This window comes from Leucopleurus acutus (genome assembly GCF_964270905.1).
Source record: "Leucopleurus acutus genome assembly, chromosome: 1".
Taxonomy (NCBI): Eukaryota; Metazoa; Chordata; class Mammalia; order Artiodactyla; family Delphinidae; genus Leucopleurus; species Leucopleurus acutus.
This window is the reverse complement of record NC_139142.1, coordinates 9718392-9734823: the sequence shown is the minus strand read 5'-3', so window position 1 is coordinate 9734823 and position 16432 is coordinate 9718392. Positions and strand designations below refer to the sequence as shown.

Below are 16432 nucleotides of genomic sequence, written 5' to 3'. Positions count from 1 at the left end.
TCAAATGTTGTGTCACAGAAATGCCAAATTTTCTTGTCAGTTTCATTATAACAAGCTCTCAGATCTTAAATATTGGGTATTTTTAAGTCTTTTTTCATTTACAGAGAGTTATTGTTTACACTGCTGCTTTTACAAATATGTTTCACCTTCAGAGACATTCATAGGAAGGACTCCGATACTTCCTCTGGAGTAGTTTTCTGATAAACTTTCAGATCATATCACTGAACTGGATAAGAATTTACAGAACTCGAATGGAGAAACTGATGGCTTCATAAAACTGGGGAAAAAGATCAAAATCAGGAATTAAATTCATGGGAATGAGTGAACTGATGAAGATGACAATAATTTGTATGACTTTTTGGTTTAAGTATTGCCTATTTTTTAGTGTTTCATTCTACCAGATTTAAGGAACCCTCTTCTCCCAAGACATCTATGACTTGCAGCATTTTGATATTGTATAGCTTTGTAAACAATGATGAAACATTTATCTTTTTCTCCCCACCTGAACTCTCCAGGATTCAGAAACTCTTAATGACTATTCTTATTTCCATGGCAATTTAGTCATTTACATAAATTCAAAATAATCTGCTCTCTTTAGAACAGGACACAATTGGAAAAACATTGATTTATTACCAAGGCTTTGTTTGGAATGCCATATTTAAGAGTATGCATAAATTCAGATATTACCATCCAGCTTTAAGGAACTAAGATTGACTTTATGTAGCCAACAATCCCCTTGGAAAAACAGTCTGGTGCTTTGCTCACAGGGTTCCCAGCTGTCTAATCAGGTGAGTAAGGAAGGTCACTTCCTGGCAATTGCAGGAAGCTCAAGATATTTTGGGGATCTCAAGAAGGGAGGGATTCACCTAAATCTATAGGTATTGCAGGCAAAGTCTGATGGCAAGTATATGACTTGGCTTTACTGGGCTTGAGAGGACCTTAAAGGTTCATTCTGAGATTCCTAATGAAAAGTTCCAGGAAAGCAGATTTAAAAGAGCTTATGTGATCAGTTGCTATTTTTGTTACACTTAGATAAATAAACAGGACACGTTTATTGATCCCAGACTTATGTTAACTAAAAATTAATCTTAACTTGGCAATATTTGGTAGGATGAGGGTGATTTTAGAGAGAAAAATTATGTTTCAGTAATGTACCTTTGTGGATAATAGATTCTGGTGCTGTTAACTGTCTTTGATGTTTTGGTATTTACCTGTAAACTGAACTAGATCCTGAATTCTTCTAGTTTCCTCCAATACCTGGCTCTGACTCTCCAAAGTACTGTTTCCAGTTTTTCCTCTAATCTTTTTGACTTGGAATCATTGAGAAATAAAACTGCCCTTTTTCTGAAGCCAGGTAAGCTAAAATTGTACAACTTGATATAAACCTCAGGGAAATCACCATAATAGCTCATGTATAGACAATCCTTGTGCCTGTTGCTGCATAAGTCACTCAGAACGATTACCTAAACGCACGATGCCATCATCAGAGACATTGTAAACCGCAAAAAGAGACTTAAACCTTGACACCTAGAAATCTTTTTCTTTTTCTTTCTAGATTTCTTTCTAGAAATCTTTTTCAGCTGGCTTGACACCTAGAAATCTTTTTCTTTTTCTTTCTAGATTTCTTTCTAGAAATCTTTTTCTTTTTCTTTCTAGATTTCTTTCTAGAAATCTTTTTCAGCTGACTTGACACCTAGAAATCTTTTTCTTTTTCTTTCTAGATTTCTTTCTAGAAATCTTTTTCAGCTGGCTTGACACCTAGAAATCTTTTTCTTTTTCTTTCTAGATTTCTTTCTAGAAATCTTTTTCAGCTGGCTTGACACCTAGAAATCTTTTTCTTTTTCTTTCTAGATTTCTTTCTAGAAATCTTTTTCAGCTGGCTCCCCTCTGGACTTGGCGCCTCATTTTAATCAAGATTGCAACTAGTCATGCTAATCATTTTTCTAATTTGTTCTCTGTTGGTTTTCAACTTCTTATGTTTTCTATCTCCCACTGTTGTACTATGACAGCCTCCAAGGGAATAATGATAGTTTGGCATCTGGAGGTGACTGATGACTCCCATAAGATTCCTCCTAATGGAGGGCCATGGGTTGCTCCTCTGTTGAGTGCTGCCTAAGACTTACTTCCTAGATGGCCCCTTATTGCTCAAATGTGGCCATAAGCTCTCTAAAAGCATATCTCCTGCACAACCACCTCTTCTCCTCCTCCATGGGACATGATTCTCTGGGAATAAGTCTTCTCAGCACCAGAGAAGTCCACGCTGATGCCAAGTAAACAAATGGTTGATCACCAGTGCTTTCCCCCCAAAGATCTCGAACGTAGGCGGAAATGTGAACGGAAAGTCAAGAGTTCAGAACTGTGACTTATGCACGTCTCTGCCCAAATGGGTTCTGAACTTTGACCAATTATTTTCTTAATATCGACATCTAGAACATCTGCCCAGTCTTCAGACTCAAGATACATATCAGACCCTTACCCTAAAGTAATTTGTGACGACCTATCTACTTATTGGAAGCTTACCCTTAAAAAGTCATGACAACCTATCTCTTAAGGACAATGATTTCCTTTCTTTTGTCAAAGTCAATCAAAATTCTTCCCAGATAACATTAACAGCCTTGTGGGTTTTGTCTTTATAAGCTCCTGACTCTTTTTTTTTTTGAGGTACGTGGGCTTCTCACTGCTGTGGCCTCTCCCGTTGCGGAGCACAGGCTCCGGACGCACAGGCTCAGCGGCCATGGCTCACGGGCCCAGCCGCTCCGCGGCATGTGGGATCTTCCCAGACCGGGGCTCGAACCCGCGTCCCCTGCATTGTCAGGCGGACTCTCAACCACTGCGCCACCAGGGAAGCCCTAAGCTCCTGACTCTTTCTCTTCCTTGGAACACTCTTTTGGTTTTATCTGAACTGGTATCTTCCAAACCGCAATTCCTAAGACTCTAAAAAAACTCGTCTTGTTGCAGGCTTCTGTGTTTTCATAGTCAGCGCATTCTGCTCCCCTCAACCTGCTTAGGCTACATGGCTGTGCCCCATCAGCCTGTAAGGTCTATATGAATACTTGGGGGGATTATCAGGAGACAGATTCCGTATTGGTAGGTCTGGAGTATGTCCCAGGAGTTTGCCTTTCTACAAGCTCTCTGCTGTTGGTCTGCAGACCACATTTTGAATATAGCAAGGGTGTCAAAGCTCTATCCCTATGGGCAGGGGTATCTCTTAAGACACAAGTATGCCATTAATTTCTCTTTTTTTCCCCCTTTTGTGTGGTCCAGAAATATTGCCAGGATCCCCTGGACTCAGAGGAGGGAATATTCAAAAAAGATTGCTGACTCAGGAGGTAAATATCCTTCAGTGATCCTGTAGCCTCAGTGGCCTGTACAGAGATGACCTGGAGGGGACCGCTTCAAACATCCTCAGAGTTACTTGGAAAAAGTAGAAAAATTTTCCGCCTTCACATTGACTGGAGGTTCAGACTAAGTCATTTCAGTTTTAAGGAAGATGAAGGCTCTCCTGGGGCCAGAGAATTTGGGAACACTCGGGGGAAATGTTGGGACCATGTTAGTAGTGATGCCTAACGTCCATTCTCATTTTCTCCCCCCTCCCAATTTTTAGCTAAGACATGGCACCCAACGTAGAATACTGACTGCACTGGGCAGCTTCCTTTGCAACTTTGCAATAGGTGTGACCATGCGACCAAACTCTGGCTGGTGGAACAGAAGTGGAAATTACATAGACAACATCTAGAACATTCCATTCAAAGAAAAGGGTGTGCTGTTACCTTCCCCTCTTGTCCTTACCTGGAAGGTGGACACAGCAACGACCCGTCTGGGACATGGCAGATAAACGTGAGGAATGGCGGAGCGACAAGATAGAAGAAGCCTGAGTCCCGACATGGTGGGACCACCATGTCAACCCACTGCCGGCATCTGGACCTACACGAGATGGAAATAAACTGCAGTCTTGTTTCAGCCACTATATTTTTGGATACTGTGTAGCTTAAAAATACGTAACTATTCTGGAACTATTTGGTGTTTGAAAGGACATAAATTGTCATTTCAGGAAGGATGGGACCAAAATCTTCTTAGTCCCATCAATGCTTTACCATCAACAAATATTTACGAAGTAGTAAAAGAGGGAAGCGCTGTACAGCCCTCCGACCAAATCCTGTCCTACTAGAGCTTCCATTCAGTATTATTACACTTAATATTTATAGACACCTCGGTCAGGGAAATTTTGTACCTGCACTTCAGAGGCAAGGAGATTAAAATTGAGGGATTTACAGTAAATTGTTTGAGGTCACACCTGGTGAGTAGTACTTTCTTGATTCAGGTATTCAGGCTAAAGCCATACCCTCACCACTAAGCCAGTGGTTTCCAAACTATGCTTGGTGGAACCCCCAGGGATCACAGAGGTCTGTCAAGAGTTGTCATGGAGGGAGGGTTGTGACTAAGAGGGGTAAAAGGGAAGGATTTTCCCTTGAGCTCTAGAAAGGCCTGGGATTAGCTCAAAGAGAAATCTAAGGAGACCTCAAGGCCAGGGATGAAGGTCAACCAGCCCTTAGGGTGAACCAATAGTGAGGGGGTAACGACAAAGGCCCAGACACAGCAGGCCTCCAAAGACAGATGGCGCCAGAGACCAGAGAACCCTGACACTTGCGCTCTCAACACTCAGCACGGAGGCCTTCGGGCTCACACTCCCTCTCTGGGAATGTAAATCGAGCTGTAGACCAAGCGCATTACCTATTAAAAACATATCTGAGTTTGTGTTTGGACATTCCTATCACATACAGACAGGTGCACACACATACACAAATCAAAGCAAAGTGACTTATAAAAGAAACGCAGCATAATGTTTGGTGGGACTGTCCCAGAGTGACACAATTCTGGGGAATATTTCCCAATGTCCTTCTCTATATTCTCTGGGTTTTTATGTGGTTCTCAGTGAAGTTATCATAAACATGGGGAAAACTAACAAGACCAATATATTTTTTTAAAGATCAATAGTGAGGTATATTTTTCAATGTCCCTTATTTTTATATTCTGAGCTTTCACACATACTTAAGTGAGTTTTCTTAACAGGAGAAAACACTCTCAAGGGAAATTTTTTTTATTTGTTCATTTTCAGTTTTCTTTTAAGAGACAAAACGTTAGCGATTTCTGTAACAAGGTTGTTCAAATAGATGTAATAAATCCTGTTACCAAGAATGGTCATCTGCCCATTTCCAGTCTGAGGACAGAACACTGTGTTGTCCCCGCAGACATTGCGCAAGCAGGGGAGGAGATCTTTGCGGGACAAATAGACAGCGACACCCATGGGAATCCAGCATCCCAGGCAGGTGGCGGCTCTGGATCCACTCCCCACATCCCGCTCTCCCAGGCGGTTAATCCGTGATGCTCCCACACTGAGAGCAAAGGGACCCCCTTTCCACGGTGGTTCTAGGACCCTGTACGGGACCTGTGGAACGGGAGGCAGGAGGGAGGTGGGGGGACTTATGTCCGATGCTGGGAGTGTTCTGCCCCGTCTGAAGACCAGTCCTCTCTCTGGGTCTGTTTTCATCCTGCAAAGGGAGGGACATGCTACCAGGTCTTCTGGGAACATTTCGGCCTTCGACTCTGTGGGATTCTGATTCGAGTCAGCTGTGCACCCCATACAGCTGTGCATCCACCGTCAGGGTCAGAACTTCCCTGAGGGCCGTGCAGTGTGTCTCCTTGCCTGGCACAGGTGATGCTCTCAGAGAGCCGGGTGGATGGAATTAGTGCACAGTGCCCCTCTGGGCAGAGGCTGCGGGGCCTCTAGGAGAGTTTCCTGGGCTCCACTGTCCCTATAGGGTCCCCGGTCAAGCAGACAGGAAGGTGCGTCTGTCCAGCAACTGAAAAGACAGACTGCTCAGAAACAGAGCCAGCTCTCCAATCCAGTCAAATAACAAAAGCACTATTTCTCCAGGAATAATTTTGGAGGAAAATGTTTAACTCTTTTTGAAAGAAATGACTGCATTGGCCCTGAGTAAACTAAAAGTTGGGGCAATTGATCGCCTCTGTCCCCAGGCTTATCCTAAGGCCTTTCCACTGGCCTCAGCTCAGCTCCCTCCCCTTCACTGCCCTCTCCTCTCCCCTCCTGTCCCCTTCTTCTGCCTCTTTTCTCTCTCTCTTCATCTCTCCTCCCCTCCCCCCCAGCAGTCCTTTCTCCTCTGAACTCTGAGATGAGGGACCAGAGGCTGAAGGTAAGCAGTTCTGTTTGCTGAGGCCTCCAGCTTTGAGCTCAGCCTCTCTCGGACTTTCATGCAGTAGCTCTGTCCTCTGTCCCCTGTCTTCAGGGATCACAGCTCTGGCTTGTAGGGTCCTAGAGAGGGTGGCATGTGGAGGAGATGACACCTCTGGAACTCCTCTTATGAACCCAGCACCTTCATACTTTATGTCACCTGAGCCATTCAACATGGACAGAGATGGGACCTGAGGCTCAGAGAGGCTCAGTCACTTGTTTGTCACCAACAGCACTCACTAGTGGTCAAAATGGAATCCTTGTCCAGGTCTCTGGCACTCTGAGACCACGCTGCTTCTCCCCACTAGGAGGCCTTTACAGGTTTATGGTGGAATCAACCACCATGTGTCCACCTGCCAGGGGCTGAAGAGAACACTCTACCCTCCTTGTTCTTTACAGCAACACTTATCAGGGTCACTTAGGCTCCAGCGCTGGCCCTGCTGCTTGCGGTGGCCTCTCTCACTGAACCCTCACTGCAACGAGGTACCACAATGAGAGTGCCCCCCTAAGGTCACACACTTGTCATCAAGAGGCCGGGAGAGGTGCTGTGTCCTCTAAGTCCAGGGCTCCATCCTGGGGGGCAGACAGGGGACATAGTGGAAATGGAGGCCCTGCTGCCTAGTCCCCTCTGATGGTGGCTGCTCTCCCAGCAGGAGGCGGATGGGTTCTCACTGGACAGCACCTCACACCCATCACCAGCTCCCCCCTGGAGCCAGGCAACCCAGGCTTCTCGCCCTTGCTCCTCTACTTCCTTGCTGGGTGACCTTGGAAAAGCCCCTTTCCCTCTCTGTGCCCAGTTTCTCCATTGGGGAAATTGGTAACAATTACAAGACTTGCTTCAAAGGGTGAGAGGGAGCCCAAAGCCTCCTCATGTATGTTGGGAGCCCAGGAGGGTGCCTAGAACTGGGAGGTCACAAAGCAGCACAGGCAGAGAGAACAGAGACCACGTGGGGACACTGGGGGGTGGTTGGGACATCATCTGACACACCGAGACTTAAAGGAGCTTTGCTTTTCAGAGATGAGGGTGGAGGGAATGTCCCCCCTCCTGGCTCTGGGGCTCCTGGTGGCTGGGCTCTGCTCCAGTGTCCACTGCCTCCCAGGCGGCAGGCTTGACCCGGAGGATGTGACCCCAGAGGACCAACACAAAGGGGCGCCTGTGGACGACCACACTTTCGTCTCCAGCAACACCGACTTCGCCTTCAGCCTCTACAAGCAGTTGGCTTTGAAGACCTCCAATGAGAATGTCATCTTCTCCCCCCTGAGCATCTCCACGGCCTTGGCCTTCCTGTCCCTGGGGGCCCGCGGACCCACCCTGACGGAGACCCTGGAAGGCCTCAAGTTCAACCTCACAGAGACCCCCGAGACAGAAATCCACCAGGGCTTCCAGCACCTCCTGCAGACGCTCGGCCGACTCAGCGACCAGCTGCAGCTGAGTGTGGGCAACGCCATGTTCGTCCAGGAGCAGCTGAAGCTTCTGGACAAGTTCAGGGAAGATGCCCGGGCGCTGTGTGCCTCCGAGGCCTTCTCCACCGACTTCCGGGATTCCAGCACTGCCAAGAAGCTCATCAATGACTATGTGAGGAATAAAACGCAGGGGAAAATTGTGGAGCTGTTCAAAAATGTTTCCCAGAGCACAGTGATGGTCCTGGTGAATTACGTCTACTTTAAAGGTGGGTGCCCTGTTTAAATCAGAAGGAAACACACTTTTGGTTTTGTGTCTTCAGGGCAATTTCTGTCCAGCCTCTGCCAACTGTGTCGTTCGGTAAAACATTATAGAGCAGGCTGCTCCTGGCTGAGGGGGGCTTGGGCTCCAAGGCTCTGCCTCCATCATAGGCTTTGTCTATTTCGGGGTTTTCTAAACTACAGCTGACTGTGCGGGACTTAAGTGCAGGGGAGCCACTAACCCTTTGTCTGAGCCAGAGGGAGAATTTTTATTCTGATTTAAACTTGCCCGGCTGCCAGAAGGAAGGAGTTTTCGTCTCAGCTCTCTCCGGGGGGGGGCCGGGAACTCCAGGTTCCTCCCTAATGAGATGCTTTTGGACACGCTCAGGAAGGCCTCAGCTGTGTACACTGTGGGCTGTGTCTGACGGGCTCCGTCTAAGGGGACTTAGTCTCTGGTGGTTGAGGTGAGGCTGGTGGCAGGCTTCTCTGAGCAGCCTGGCCAGCACAAGGAACTTCAGTTGTGCTCTTTCATGACTATGAGGGTGGAACTGGCAAGGCCATCATCTGAGGGAAGACTCAGAGGACAGCATCGAGCAAAGACTCTTTCCCAGATTCTAGCTGGCCCAGGGCCCAGTCCCACTGATAGAAACTCAAGATTGCAAAGCTCAGCCTGAAAACTCATAAGGATCAGAGTGAAGGCAGATGGATTTCACACATAGAGCCAGCAGTGCAAATAGGGACACGGCATAGATAAAGACAGAAGGAATGATCATTGAGGCGGGGGTGGTCACGTGCCTAGGAGACACTAGCTCTGGGGAGACAAGTTAGCCCTGTGCTGGGAGCTCCTGGCTGCAGCCGTGGCCAGCCCTCCTGGGTCTGTGTTTTCCTCTGTAAATGAAGGCATAGAATCCCATTTCTCTGGAAAACTAATCCAGGCCTGTCCCGCTATGTTTATTCTTTCAGTCTCCTGTGCTTTCCACTCCTACAACCCTGCCCTGGTCTAGGACTTTCTCCTCCCAGATCTCCCCACCAGGGGCACCCCAGCCAGCCCTGCATTCTCTCTGCTCCTGCCTCTAACTCTGGGGACACAGGCAGGGCTGGAAACAAAGCAGGAAGCGGGGGTGGATACACACTCCATGAAGCCCCAGGGCCCTAATCTCCCCAAGAAGCCCCCATCACTGAACGCTCCATCCTCCTGCGGGGAGACCCCAGCCCTCTCCTCTGCTGACCCCGCCCTGCCCTCCTGGTACCCATGTGACTCCTGCTTCAGCCTGGCTCACAAGGCTGCGGGGACATGTGTCCTCCCTGCAAAGCCAGTGACTAACCACTGGTCGCTAACACTGTTCCCTTTAAGGACCAGGAGCTCCCATTCTCCGCAGTCCCAGCCTCACCCCATCTCTCCCTTGTCCTGTCCTGTTCCTGTTGGTTTCTCACGTAGCACAATTAACCAGGTTTGTTTCATGTCCCCCTTCCCAATCCAGACCTCTGGGCTCACCCCCGTCCCCAAGGGCCTACCCACCTGCCCAGGTATATGTGCAAACCTAGCAGGGCCATCCCTAGAGGCACGTGGGGGGCTGCTGGTGTGGGGAGGGTCTCCCCCGCTCAGGGACCAGGGCAGAGGAGTGAGACGCCTGCAGCCCTTGCACCACAGACCCCTCACCTGTCCCTCCACCTCTAGCCCAGTGGAAGAAGCCCTTTGATCCCAGCCATACTTATAAGTCAGAGTTCCACGTGAACAAGAACAGGACAGTGGAGGTGCCCATGATGACCGCTGGGGGCCTGGAAACGCCTTACTTCCGGGACGAGGAGCTGCCTGCACCGCGCTGGAGCTCAGGTACACCAGCGACGACAGCGCGCCCTTCATCCTCCCTGACGAGGGCAAAATGCACGACCTGGAGGCCAAGCTGCCCCCACAGACGCTGAGGAGGTGAGAGACTCCCTGCAGCCCAGGTGACTGTCCCCAGGACCCGGAGCTGTGGGCCCACCTGCCTTCTCGGCCCTTCCCCCTCTTCCAGGACTCGGGACCCGCAGCCCCCGGGCCTCAGTAATGTCCAGGGGCGGGGGCAGAGGTGGGAGGGCCCGTCCAGGGCTGACCTTGCCCTTGGCTGCCTGCGTGGCTCTGGGCCTGAGCTGTTCCTTCTCTAAGATGATGACATCAGAGGGGGCGGGGCTGAGGGTTCCTCTGACACTGACATGCGCTGAGTCGTGAGGATCCTCACACAACCCCCACATTCATGCTCTTCTCTCCGTGGCTCCACCGCTTGCAGGTGGAGGAGGGCGGATGGGACTGAGATCAGTTGGGGGCTCAGGTGAGACAGACGTGAGCATCAGCTTTGCACGGGCTAAACATTACTTCACTCATTTATTCATTCAACCCTTCAGCACTGATTGAATGAATGAATGAAGATCAAGCTACGTCTGAGGGACTAATTTAGACTCTGAGGGTAGGTCAGCGAATAAAGCAGTAAATTCCCTGCCCTACGGGCACTTACTTTGCAGTTGGAGGAGACAGACAGGAAATAAATGTAGTAAATTATTTGCTACTTTGAGAGGGGAGAAATGGGGAGGTGGGGATAGTAAAGCACAGTAAAATCTTGAAAAAATGGGACCCGCAAGTAGCTTGTGATTGTAAGCAGGGTGGCCCTTAGGTGATGTTTGAGGTGAGGGATTGAGCCATGTGCATATGGTGGGGAAAAGCGTTCCTGGCTGAGGGAACAGCCGGTGCAAAACCTGCAAGACAGGAGGGAGCCTGGTGTGGTTGAGGGTTAGTGAGGCCAGAGCAGCAGAGCAGAGGGAGTGAGAGGGAAAGTTGGGAGAGGTCAGGACCCCAGGGGGGATTCAGGTCACTTGGAGCCTTGCAGACCCCTCGACGCGCCCCCCTCTGAGGGAAATAGAGACTCATCACAAGGTTTTGGGCCAAAGAGTGAACGATCTGAGTCATGTTTTAAACGGATCACCCAGGTCGTCCAGTGGAGAACAGACAGCCGAGGACCAGCATGGAGGCAGGGAGGCCAGCCAGGCGCCCAGTGCACTCACCCAGGGGAGCCGCTGGGGATACACCAGCAGGAACCGGGAAGGGCGGAAGGGGTCGGGCTCTGGATAAACTGAGCGCAGACACACAGGCCAGGATGTGGAATTCAGGAGACCAATAACAAGGGGGACAGCAGAGGGAGAGGCACTTCTGGGCACAGTGTCTGCTGCAGGGGAGATAGGGAAGGTTGTGGGCAGCTATGCAGATCCTAGGGGTCACGGGTGTGGAAAGTATGTTATAAACCGCAAAGAATGAGAGACCTGCCTAGACGTGACATTGAGGCTGCAGTCCCTTCCCCAACCCCTGTCCAGGGGACTGCACGCCTTGGGGCTGCCTGACTCTCAGCCCCTCCTCACTGAAGATCCCAGGAGACTCCAGGACACGGGACCCTCCCTCCCCCTGCATGTACTCCCTTCCCAACCCTTTCCTTCCTCCAGTACCAAGAGCTACCACAAGGCGGGGTCTCAGTGAATAGTTGTAAATGGATAGAATATTCATCAGACATCTTTGATTTACAAGCACTGGGGGAACCAGCATCTACACATTCCTGGCCCTTGGAGGGCGCTCACTAAGAATCTGTTGAACGAATGGATAAAGGAGGGGGGGAGGGACGGAGGGAGGGAGGGAGGAAAGATGGCCTATGAGGAGGAATAGGTACCTCCCTGCTCCCAAGGGACTCAACGTTTAATGGGAGCCACAGCCTCCTCGTATTTGGCATCTGTAAGAGCTGACACCGTGACAAGAGTCTTAAGGGAAATAGAGACAAAGAGAGGAGGCATCTGTTGCTCCAAGAACCTGCTGCCACCTCTGCTCAGAAGCAGATGCATCCCTGCCCTCAAGGAGTTCACTTGGAAGACAAGATAGAGATGTTGGATTGGTTGATTCAGGTCCCCAAGACCCTTGAATGCAGCCCCCAGCCCTCCACGTCCCGCCCAAGCCCCTTCCCGGCCCCTCCCCTCCCCACTGCCCGCACTCAGGCTGCCTCTGTGCTGTGGGGCAGCCCTTCTTTCTCCCCTCTTTCCTGCAAGTGCATCCTCCTGACTCCTGGACTCCTCTTCACCCAGTCAGCTCCGTTCACTCCTCCGGGACTCAGGCTCCATGCCACCTCCTGCAGGAAGCCTTCCTGGTACCCACGGAGCAGCCGCCCCAGCACAGTCTCCCAGAAGCTGTGGAATCCCTGTTGGAGGAGGGTGTTTCCCGTGCCCTACGGGCTTACAGGGAGAAGCAGGGCCAGATGTGGGCACCACCCCAGCCCCAGCCCTTGTTCACTGCCTAGCACGTTAGATACCTGCCGACATGATGGATAATTAACGAATTAAGGAGAGTTACCCCGAGGGGTCTAGAAACTGAGGAAAGGAGTCCTTATTCCAGGGAGAAGGGAGTAGCTGGAGCGGAAACCACAGAAGACCAAGTTGTGAGGTGGGAGAAGGCGGGCTCTGAGTCAAGCAGAAGTTCCAGTTTATTTTCCTCATTTCCTAGACGGATAGATGAACTCAACTTGCCAAGGTTTTCCATCTCCAGCGACTATAAGCTGAGAAACATACTTTCCCAGCTGGGTATTAAGAAAGTCTTCAACCACGAGTCTGACCCGTCAGGAATCACAGAGGTCAACAAGCTGGGGGTTCCGAGGTGAGTCTTTAAAACTTTGGAGAATCCATCCTTCTTATAGGAGCTTGAATGGTGACAGACAGGTAGATGTTTGGCTAATTTTGAATTTTCAAATTCATTGAATTTCCTGTAACTCACTCCTCCCCCCTGGGACTCCCTAAGCCCAGGAGAGCTGGGTTACAATCATGGTGGGGAGCTGTGCCCACTTTCCCTGAAATCTAATGTGACCCAGAAGTCTATCATTGGGAAAGATCTGAAATCAGCAGTGGACCCCATGCCAAGCTCTACTCTTCACTGCCTATAGAGTCAAATACTTAAAATCTCGTACCCCTCAGTTTTTTCATCTGTAAATGAGGGTGACAGTTCTTAGCCAGCATGCAGAGTCTAGCAGAGCAGGTAAGAGGTTATAGGTACTAACAATGGCTACAGGGCCATCGTGATGGAAATACACTAAGAGCATAAGACAAGAATACCGGAGGCCCTGGTACCGCAATCCTAGAAGCAGGGAAGTCAGAGTGAATGGGGGAGGCTGGGCAGCCCTGCGGTCTCCCCTGCACCCCACCTGCCAAAGGAGCGGGTAAAGGAGGGCCATGTGCCAAGGGGCCTGCGGGGTCCAGGGATGGGAAGCCACATGCTACGCAAAGTAGCCGAGAGCTCAGGGACATTTCCACTGGGGCAGGAGATGAACAAAAGCAGTGCCCACCCATCTGCTGCTTCGACATGGAGGGACTGTGGACAGTTGCCTGTAAGAAAAATGTATTGCCTTGCCCCTCCCCCATAACAGGGGGTGCTTTGGGGCAGCACAGTCTCTGGACTCAGACAGAGAGGGATCCAAATCAGGGAGCCCCTGCTCTTTGCCTCTCTGACCCTGGGCCCAGCACTTGCAGCCTCACTTTGCACATCTGTGCATCGTGACTGCAAACCAGCTGAGAGTTTGTTGCGAGGACAAATTGAACAGGTTGACAGCGCGGTGACAGACAGCTTTAGGTGGATGAATGCCAGTCCCCTTAGTGGGGGTCAGGCAGCTGCTCACATCCTACTCCGCTGTGTCCAGTGGGTAATGCTCTGGGGTCCCCACAGGTGGTCCGCCAGGCCATGCTTGATGTGGGCGAGGAAGGCATGGAAGGAGCTGCTGCCACTGGAATCAAGATGATGACTTCAACCTTACAAGCATTCATCGCTAGTTTGGGCAGGCCCTTTCTGATTTCCGTAATTCACAACGACACCCAGAGCACCATCTTTTTGGGCAAAGTCACCAACCCAGTCAAGCCTAGGCCTCCCCTGAGTGGCGGGTCCCCTTGCTAAGGAGCTGGGTGCCCAGCTCCCTGGGGGCAGCCTGGCCCCTGTGCCCCGAGGAGCCCCTGCCTGGTCCCACCTGCTCACCCTGGTGAAGGTGACAGTGACTCTGCTGGGGGCTCCACATGCACCGGGAGTCTGTGCCTTGGTCAGTAAGAGGCTCCGAGCCCTACGAAAGCAATAAGCCACCTTCCTTGGACTGGACTCTTTCCCGTGTGTCTCCACCCTTGCCTACGTGATCCCATGCCATGGGCAGCCTGGGCCCCGAGGCCAAGCCCCCCGACCTCCCACACTCGCTCAGCCCGCCCCAGACTCTGGGCCCCTCTGTCTCAGCCTCACCAGCCGACCCAGAAGCAGGCTTTGTGCTTGTGACCAAGCCCACTGGACCTCAGGCCCAGGGCTGGGAGGGGCCCCTGCTGCCCGATACCCACTTCCGGGGGCTCTGGTCCCAGGTCCAGGTTCACTCTTCCATCCCCCAGGGCCCAGGATGTGCCCTCGTGCTGACATTGCAGGGGCTCCGACCCTCACCTCTTCTGGCACAGCCCCTGGACCCCTCACTCCTGCAGCTGAGCTGGGCCTCCCCCCAGGGTCTCCCCTGCTGCCCCCCAGCACCTCAACCTGGGAGACCAACTACTTCCAGGTTCCCAGAAGAGCTCCTCCACCACCTGACGAGTTCCACATACTCGCCTGACAGAGGATCCCCTCAGCAGCCAGAACGGGGGTATGGGAGCAAAAGGTCCATAAACACACACCTGCAATAAAGGGAACCCACTTAGTTCTTCATGTCCCTGATGTGATCAGGGGCTGTGTCATCTCCAGGAAGGTCAGCTCCCGGCGTAAATGATGACATCACCCACAACTGAACGGTTGAGATCTCTCTGCCTGGCAGCCTGCTCAGACCTCTACCTGGAATAACCCGTTTAGTCCTTGAAATGATCACGTGAGATACTGGCTGTTACTCATCCCATTTTACCGCTGAGGAAACTGAGGAACAGAGAGGCTCAGTCATTTCCCCCAAGGCCACACAGCTACTAATTATTGCCGGCAGGATGTTATCCCAACCTCCTGGATCAGAGAAACACTCTAAACCACAGAATGAATCTGCCCTCAAAGATTTTCACAGCAGTGACCCTCGTGGGACTTAGGAACTGACGCGAAACACGGATGATGAAACAAGGCTCTGGAGGCTGACAGAAGAGGATCAAACTCAGCCTGGGAAGTCGGCGAGCCATTCCTGGACGAAGTGCTTTTTGTGCTGCCATCAGAGGAAGAATAAAATGCGGTAGGTAAACAGAGAGGAGAATGTCCTTGGCAGGAGAAAGACATTTTCAAGAACCCGAAGGAAGCTGGGCAGACCTGGAGCAGGAAGCGGAGGGCCTGCAGAGGTGATGGGGCCATGATGGAGCCGCTGGACCACTGGGGGCCTGGCAGCCCAGTAAGGATGCTGGAAAGGCTCCATAGATCCCTGGGCAGCTTTAAAGGAATTTGAACAGAGGGTCTCTCTGAGCAGATTTGCATAGTAGAAAAATGACTCCAGCTGCTGTGTAGAGAAGCAGTTCAGGGCCAGGACAGGGATGCAGGCTGGACATTAAAGGGGATGTTGCAGGAAATGGGGCCAAAGTGGGTCCAGCTGGAGCAGAAGAGCAGGGATGAGTGGAAGGCTGGGAGGAGAACCGATGTTTCTGTGAGTGGATGTAGGGAGATGGCAGTAAAAGGGGGCATCTGGGTTTGGCTCCTGGGTGATGACAGAGCATCCCCTGAGGAAGGACCCCCCGCAGGAGGAGCAGGAAGGGGACACATTTGGGTTCGGACCCCAGGTGCGTGGTTCCGTGGAATCAATGATAGACTCTGTGTGTGTGTGTGTACATGCATGAACATGTGTAAGAAGACAGGAAGTCACTGAAATGTTTCTCCTGAGTCCGATGGTTCCAGAGGCAGTACAAACATTCTGAGAGAGTCTTTTTGTGTGAATTACTCCTCACCTGCTGGAACCCAGGTGCTCGTGGCTGTTCGCCCCTTTGCTGGGCCTGCCTAGCAGCGCCCTGGAGGAGGCTTGGGGCTGCATCCCTCCTGCCCTGGGTCCAGGTGTGCAAGGAGCTGGTGCCTCAGGCCAGGGCTCATCCTCCTCTGGGTCTGGATGTTACTGGAGAAAGGCTGAGCCCTCCTCTGAGGGGGCACCTTGGCTCCAGATCTTTGAGCCTCGGGCTTAGCGTCCCTCTTCTCCTTCCCATGGGACCAAGAGGTCACCTACCTGCTGGTCGCCTACTGTTGGCCTTGATGGGCCTTCCGATACTGACCACCTGCAATGACTCCCTGGTTCCTGTGTCATCCATTCCCTCCATCACTAACCAGAAAGGAATCCAGGGCTGAAAAGGCACCAACACAAGAAAAGACATGTCTTCGGTCTCTGTCATTCCGCCAACATCTAAAGCCCTCCACGTGCAGGCACTGGGCTGGCGCTGGACATTCTGGGTAGAGAAGGTCGAACTGGAATTTGCCTCCATAGAGCCCACAGCCTGATGGGAAGGAGACGGTGAATGTGGATGCGGCAGCCACTCTGATGGGCACACACAGATAGCTGGTGA

General features: G+C 51.3%; 1 protein-coding gene across 1 annotated transcript; it reads left to right on the top strand.

Annotated features, from left to right (window-relative positions):
- Window positions 1-7259: 7259 nt before the first annotated feature.
- LOC309960137 (serpin A3-8-like) lies at window positions 7260-13856 on the top strand (the record flags this gene model as incomplete). The annotated part of the gene is given in 6 exon segments (XM_082836764.1): window positions 7260-7920; window positions 9591-9722; window positions 9725-9839; window positions 12402-12562; window positions 12565-12572; window positions 13632-13856. Coding segments are annotated over 6 exon segments (1293 nt in total). The 5' UTR covers window positions 7260-7268.
- Between the last annotated feature and the right edge of the window lie 2576 nt (window positions 13857-16432).